At 29.7% G+C, this 7783-nt stretch overlaps 1 protein-coding gene across 2 annotated transcripts; it reads right to left on the bottom strand.

Annotated features, from left to right (window-relative positions):
• Positions 1-614: 614 nt before the first annotated feature.
• LOC103577674 (uncharacterized) lies at positions 615-6848 on the bottom strand. Of its 2 annotated transcripts, none has more exons than XM_008558427.2 (4): positions 6362-6848; positions 6059-6228; positions 3844-4092; positions 615-1891 (listed from the first exon to the last, which is right to left on the bottom strand). In XM_008558427.2, exons 2-4 carry the CDS (start codon positions 6222-6224, stop codon positions 630-632), a joined length of 1677 nt encoding a protein of 558 aa, XP_008556649.1. In that variant the 5' UTR covers positions 6225-6228; positions 6362-6848; the 3' UTR covers positions 615-629. The 2 variants fall into 2 exon arrangements, with proteins under 2 accessions (XP_008556649.1, XP_008556648.1); XM_008558426.2 differs by having other exon boundaries at positions 6312-6845.
• Positions 6849-7783: the final 935 nt, after the last annotated feature.

Here is a 7783-nt window from a genome sequence, read left to right as displayed (position 1 = left end):
TATTTTGCTAGTATCATTAAAACATAATATTGTTAAAAAAAATAATAATTGAGTTAACAGGTAACTAATACTTGACCATAATTATTTATAACACAAATAATTTTTTAATAAAATTTATTAACTGGTAATATAAAATACAATATTGAATTGACAATCACCAGCTCACGTAGGTGAAAGCCAAGTAGAAGGAGAAGAGTGTTACCACGCGACTGGCTGATTCAACGACAGAAGAAAAGGAATGAACGGTTTTGTCCCTCCCCAACACACTTCCTTCTAACTATGTTACTTTCACAAGAATCTTTCAGGTCGTGGTAAGGCCGATAGACTCAAGAATCTGGTTTCAAGTTATGTTGACCCTAACTATGTTACTTAAATACTTTTAAATCTAAAATGTAACATCAATGAAAAATTGATCATACTTGTGAATGAGGAAGTGAAGAAAACAGGTGAGTGTACTCACTCATACTATTTATTTTTTTCAACCGATCTCAAGTAATTGTATTCATTTTAGATTCCTGAAAGCCTGTCATTGATATACACTTTTTAAAACTTTTCATCATTCATTTTTAATGCAGATATGCAGTTCCAATGAATTCTGCGTTGAGCAACGCATAAAAATCCGGAGATCTTTATGACCGATCTTTAGAAAGATTCAATGATTCACTTGAGTCATTAATTGCTGAGGCTTGATGAATTTTTCCATGCATCATTGACATGTCAAGCATTGCTCCAAAATCCGGTCGAACGCTTGATATTGAAAGCTCATCAGCAACAGAAAAATTAGTAGGACGTTTTGATTTTATCCCATCGTTTGTAGGTTCTAAAGGTTTCTTACGATCTGCTAGGTTATCTACTCTACATGAGTCTAGGTTGAAGCAAGACAGTGGAATGCTTTCATTTTGTGTGTATTCATTCTTTCGATCAATTACATCTTTTGTTGAATTAAGAGAACTATTTTTGTTAATAGGGTTGAATAAGTTAGCAATATTTCGATTGTACATGTTCGATGAAACTTTAGTCAACTCGTTTAAAGGGAATGCTGATAGTTTAGCAAGATCAGCAGGAGAAAAGTTTGCTAATTTACTTAAATCTGGCAGTGGTGTCATTTGTTGTGACAAATCAGGAAGAGAAAAATCAGAAGATAAGCTTGAACGCATCTTATTCAATGCTTCTATAGAGAGTGGACTCGTAAGTTTTGAAAAATCTAGTGACGTCGGCTCAAACTCCATTTTATTAACAGTTTTTACGGAAACTGTAAGCTCACCTGATCTAAAAGTTGGTGTAATATCAGATTTTTCTATTTTAGTATACAACCGATTGTCTTTAATTGTGTCATCGATTATTTCTTTTTTACAATCCCGAGAAGATGTCGATGGCTGAGAATCAAATTTTTGTAAAGGTGTCATGATATTGTTGTCTGGCTTAAAAGCTACGGGAGCAAGGAAAACATTATTGGTATTTAATCCAGACGTAGTCTGAGTTAATGATTCAGACATGCCGAGAGGTGGGAATTGTACGGTAATAAAAGCATCTGATCTAGCTTCGATTGGTGAATCTGGAAGAATCATTTTTTTAATTACTTCCCAGTACCCAGTATCATTTCCTCGATTACGTCCTGGTAATTTTGATGCAAGGGAATTTCGTAATCTTTCCAAATATGTTGTGTTGCTGTTGAAGTTCATTTTAAAGTTAATACCTCCTTCACTTCTATAATATTCGATGCATTTTTTAATTTCGTCGAGTGCATCTTGTGACAAAAATAATTCTTGTGATATTGTATAACTGAGAAGCATTGGACGAGGATACTCATGGGGTCGATTTTCAGGTGGTGGCATTGACCAGAAGATATTAAAATTTGACTCATAGCAATTGCCATCAGCATTGTATGGTGCTTCAATAGAAGAAAAAAAATTTTCATCTTAATCATTGAATAAAGAAGAATGGCATTATGATAAGTCACTCCAAAACATCTCTATCTAAAACAACTTTCCTCAAACTCAAGCTTTACTCCGAAACTTCTATTCAATGCCAAGGCTATCCGGAATAACACTACTCACTATAGACTGAGCTAAAAAAAACATCGGTAATTGAAAAAACATGTGAATTTCTATGTTAATTAACATATCCCATAGAACAATCGAGCAAGCCTGGTCTCAAGTTCGATAGACGTTAGTGTCTTTTCCTACCTCTGTGTCTTGCTGCCAATACATGTGACCAGATTTCAATAGCAAGTCTAGTGCAAGCCTTACACAAGAAATTCGTGAAAGATAACTCAATTCTAGAGGAAGACTATAGTTGAAAATAGCTGTGCCTGGCTTGCTCAAGATCTGCGCAAAACTCAAAATTTACTTTGAGCCTTGAGCAGATCTTGAGCAAGCCATTCGTAAGTATCTGCCGTAAGTTACTGGTGCAAAAAATGCGCCAGAAACTTTTCAACTGCAACCTATCTAAGATATCTTCAATTTTCTTTGAACAATGTAGGGTTGCAAGTAGCGCATTAAATTTATAATTGCATTAGTGCTTCAATTACAATTTTTTTTATATTTCATAATCCAAAAACAACAGATTAGAAATGATTTTTTAATTTTTAATCCTACATTTTTGAATTAAAAATTAAATTTCAAATTTTTAATTCGTAAAATAGCGTTAATGTAATGGCTAAGTTTTTAAATTTACGTTTTAAAAGAAAACATTAAATGATCAATTTCAATTCGGAAAACCAGATTCAAAAATTTCTTTCTAATCTCAAATTCCATATTTAATAATTGAAAAGTAAATCAAAAATTTTAATTAGCCATAGCTAAAGGGGATTCAAAAATTACATTCCGTTTTTTAACTTTCTATTTTCGTATCAAAAATTAAATAAAAAATTTTAAATTCCGAACAACGGATTAGTGTTCTTTTAATTTAAAATTCTCTGTTTACACTGAAAATTATTAAAAAAATTTAATTCTTAAATGTCTCAACTATGAATGATCTTTTTATTTCAAATTCTATTATATCTGACGATCAAGAGTAAGTTTGAAAATATTTAAACTTGGTCAAGTAAAACAGTATTCTTTCCTGTTATGTGCCGTCAAATTTTTTGTCTTGATTACTTATCTGATTGCGTACCGTATCTAAATAAGAAAGTAATTTTCAATTTTTGATCCCACGTGTTTGAATAAACAATTAATTTTTTAATTTTTAATCCCATGTTTCTGAACTAGAATTAATTTTTGAAATTTTAAACCCACGTGTCAATTTAAAAACTAACTTTTCAATTTTTTATTTTACTTGGCTGATTAAAAATTAGTTTTCCGATTTTTAATCCCACGTGTGTACTTTTGAATTAATTGTTCAATTTTGAATCTCTCATGCCGGACTAAATATCAATTTTAAAATTTTGAATCCCACGTCTCTGGATTAAAATTAATTTTTTAATATTTAATCTTATGTTTCTAAATTAAAATTAATTTTTCAATTTTTCAATTCAAGTTGTTGAATTAAAAATTAATTTCGTAATTTAATAATTTCAATTACGGATTAAAAATTTAATTTTTAATTGCAAACATTCTCATTAAAGAATTCGCAACCCTAGTTATATCTATAATTATTAGTGTTATTTCAGATAGTCTTGGCATTGAATTGAAGTTTCGGAGTTAAGTTTGTACTTGAGGAGAGTTGTTCTGGACAGAGATGTGTTAGAGTAACCAGTTCAGGGATTAGTTTTATTTTACGATAAACATGTTTTAGGTTGAGAAATGCTATAGAGCTGCATGTGCATAGAGTGATTTTGAAGCGGCTTGTCATAATGTCAGAAAATTGGCGATGAAATAAAAGAAACTTCCTAAAAATACTTACAACAAATCAAGCCTACACAAGGAGTATATCCATTATCACTAGGTCCTTTCATTTTTATTTGATAGTCAAGCTGATAATCGACATCTCTCAACGATGGTGATGCATGAGACCGAGGATGAGAGTGATACCATCCTACTAAAGTTACTCGTTGCCATTCCATAGCCCTTGCTATTTCGGCTTCAACCATTCCAGCAGCTGTTTTATCTTTTCCAGCATATCGGCAAGGAAATGCGCTTGTAATTGCCAAATCTTTCGGTGATTTTAATTATTATTATTATATAACAATCATAGACATAAGTGCTTATCCTGATTAAGAACAGTTTTAGAAAAGATTTTCTTTAAATTTGAATGTTTTTTAATCTTTTAGAATTCTTTATAAAAAATGAAAAGTATTTGAAGCAATTAAAAAAATTTTTTATATACAATTGGATAGAGGTGATGCATAATTATATAAAAATTTTATATAATTGTATACAATTATATAGAATTGTATATAATTATATAGAATTGTATATAATTATATATAATCTATACGAAAACATTATGTGATTATATACAAATAAGGTATAATCATGGACTAGACTGTTTCAAATTAGGGGACTATTTTTATTTTTTTGATGAACATTAAAAAATCGAAAGGGTATCTTAAAATATGGTAACAGTTAATATTTGAGCTCTTAATATTGATATTTAGAGGTGGCTATTGATCATTTTCATTTTCCATTAAGTATCATGGTAAAAAATACATAACTTCCGAAGAAATCAAGATACAAAAAATCTCTCCTCAAACATTTTGTAGCAAATTTACTGATCTGCAAAAAAGATCTTTTATGATTTTTGCAAAAAGTCAACCATTCACAAGATATCCGACGTCAAGGTTTGATACAATTCGAAGAACTTGTTTTTGCTCGTTCTGAATTTTATACCATGCCAACTAATAAGAATTCAGAAATTCTCAATACAGTTTTTTGTAGGAAATTGAATGCTCTACAAAAAAAGTCTCTTATCATTTTTTGATAAATCCATCTGTTCAAAAGTTATTAGAGCTTGAAGTCAAGTTAGAGTAAATTTCGAGATCTTTTTACTTTTCCGGCGAAACTATCGGACTTATCATAAAATGTCATGGAATTTTTTTTGTAGACAATCTTATTTCCTAAAAATTATTTTTGATAAATTTTTTGAAATCCCTTCTTTTTTGTAGTTATTTACATTTTAATGCCAAGCTCGTAAAAAAATAGTGTTCTGATCGATTTTAAGAGCTTGGCATTAAAGTGGAAATAACTAGAAAACAATGCAGAATTTAAAAAAAATTTGTCAGAGATAATTTGTAGAAAATAAAATTGTCTACAAAAAAAAATTCCATGACATTTTATGATAAGTCCGATAGTTTCGCCGGAAAAGTAAAAAGATCTCGAAATTTACTCTAACTTGACTTCAAGCTCTAATAACTTTTGAACAGATGGATTTATCAAAAAATGATAAGAGACTTTTTTTGTAGAGCATTCAATTTCCTACAAAAAACTGTATTGAGAATTTCTGAATTCTTATTAGTTGGCATGGTATAAAATTCAGAACGATCAAAAACAAGTTCTTCGAATTGTATCAAACCTTGACGTCGGATATCTTGTGAATGGTTGACTTTTTGCAAAAATCATAAAAGATCTTTTTTGCAGATCAGTAAATTTGCTACAAAATGTTTGAGGAGAGATTTTTTGTATCTTGATTTCTTCGGAAGTTATGTATTTTTTACCATGATACTTAATGGAAAATGAAAATGATCAATAGCCACCTCTAAATATCAATATTAAGAGCTCATCTTTTAACTGTCACCATATTTTAAGATACCCTTTCGATTTTTCAATGTTCATCATAAAAAAATAAAATAGTTTCCTAATTTGAAACAGTTTATTATGTACGATTGTATACAAATGGATCGGGTCATTTTTTCTATCCAATTTATACATAACTTTATACAATTGTATAAAATTCTTTTTCACCAGGTACGTGGACTCATATTATCCTATCGATGAAATATGAACGTAATAGAGTAATTTCAAGGCCAGAAAATCGCTCGACCTTGACGTTCTTGAGAGTAGAGCACCCTCAAACGCATCGCGTTATGAGACGTGCAAAAGTATTAAGAAATTTTTTTTTTTTATCTTTCCAAATCGCTTTTTTTAATCAGGATAATTTGTAAATGCATAGTGCTACTTACTATGAGCATTTATATCCCAATGTCCACCTAGATAACCGCAAACTTCTTTGTCAGTGAGATGACAATGTAAGTCTACAATTAAAGCGGCAGTAGTAGAAATTGTTACTAAAAACGGTTGAATTTTCCCGAGGGTGCTGAATGACGTAAGCTCCACCATGGTACTCATATCCCTGTAATAAAATACGAAACCATGTTAGTATTTAACAATTATAATTTAAAAAATATTAAACTGATTCTTTGTTATTCAAAATACATTGCGTGACTTCTGATTCCTAAATTTGTATGTTTGACAGGAACTCTTACAATTAAAACAGAATTAGACAGTTGGGGTTCCTGTTTTTCATTGTTTGTGTTGCTCACTAAATCCATTTTAGCTAGTCACTTATAGTTTATAATTAAATGTTATATATTTTTGTTTATATGGTCTTAAAAAGTTTGAAAAGGTTTGTTTACACTTGCTTTGATTTCACTCCCACTACCTTCATAATGTAACACTCTTTCTCATATCCCCACTATTTTTTCTAAACTCATATAATTATTATGGTATTTGTATTGTGTACTATTTTAATCATCGGCGTAAAATATGGACTAAACCACCCCGCGTATGGAATGTGAAAATGTATGTATGTACAATACTGGCTAATAATTCTTGAGCGGTAGCATAGAATCGGTAAAAAAAAAATGTCGCAAAATAGAAATGTATGTGACTACTTTCATACAAATGTAAAAATATAAAAATAAAAAGTTGTAAAAAAAATTAAATATTTAAAAATATATGTATATTAATAAAATGTAAAATTATAAATATGTATTGTAAAATAAGTGAATAAAAAAAAGTCCCTATAAAAAAAAATATCTAGATTTATAAATCACTAAGAAAAAGTTACTATAAAAAGAAAAATTCTACAAACAAACATTTGCATAACTAAACATCTTTATAAAAAAATTATGTAAAAATAAACATCTCTACAAACAAAAATCTCAATAAATCATGACATCTATAATCAAATATCTAAAAAAAGTATAACCTCCAGAAATGAAAGAATTTCACCACGTGCTCATAATATCGAATAAGTTTATGTTGTCATATATAATTATTAATAATAATAAATTAAAAATAATAATAATAATAATTATGATTATTATTGATCTTAAGACAAAATAATAAATAAATAATTACAAAGATAAATTCAAAATTCAAGAAAAGATAAATAAAAAATTTGAAAACCGCCTGACCCTGCGAGCCATCCCCAAAACTTCCCGTTGTTTTCGATCTCAGAGAGCTCGAAAACGTTATTACGTAAATTTTTGAGCTCTTCGAGCTAAGGCTTGTCAATTAAATGTTTGTTGATTCTTAGCTCAAGACTGGTAAACCGAGGCTCGTCACTTGAACGTTAATCGAGCTCAAAAATCTGTTAAGCTGGTAAGACATACCTTTAATGAAAAAAAAAAAAAAAAATCTAAGCGTCGGTTAGCCTTACGGGCCAGCCCCAAAACTTCCCGCTGTTTTCGAGCTCAAGGAGTTCAAAGAGCTCGAAAACATAAGCGTAAATATATTTTCAAGCTCAAAAATCCTATTACATGCAATTGTTTTTTATTAGCTTTTCAAGCTCTAACAAGTTACGTTCTATGCTAAAGTTATTAAATTTTAGAATGTCAAGAGACTAATATTATTTCTGTCATTGATACAATATACCCACTTCTACCCTCCATAGATTCACTATT

This window comes from Microplitis demolitor, chromosome 4, assembly GCF_026212275.2.
Source record: "Microplitis demolitor isolate Queensland-Clemson2020A chromosome 4, iyMicDemo2.1a, whole genome shotgun sequence".
Lineage (NCBI taxonomy): Eukaryota > Metazoa > Arthropoda > Insecta > Hymenoptera > Braconidae > Microplitis > Microplitis demolitor.
The sequence above is the reverse complement of the archived record's forward strand: the minus strand, read 5'-3'. Positions and strand labels throughout refer to the sequence as shown.

Excerpts from the sequence above, each read along its gene's own strand:
- LOC103577674 (XM_008558426.2), bottom strand. The coding sequence starts at position 6,427 with ATGGATTTAGTGAGCAACACAAACAATGAAAAACAGGAACCCCAACTG. Across the intron at positions 4,093-6,058 it reads TTGGGATATAAATGCTCATA|ATTTGGCAATTACAAGCGCA; the intron begins GTAAGTAGCACT and ends AATCACCGAAAG. Across the intron at positions 1,892-3,843 it reads TTGTGTAGGCTTGATTTGTT|CACCATACAATGCTGATGGC; the intron begins GTAAGTATTTTT and ends CTTCTATTGAAG.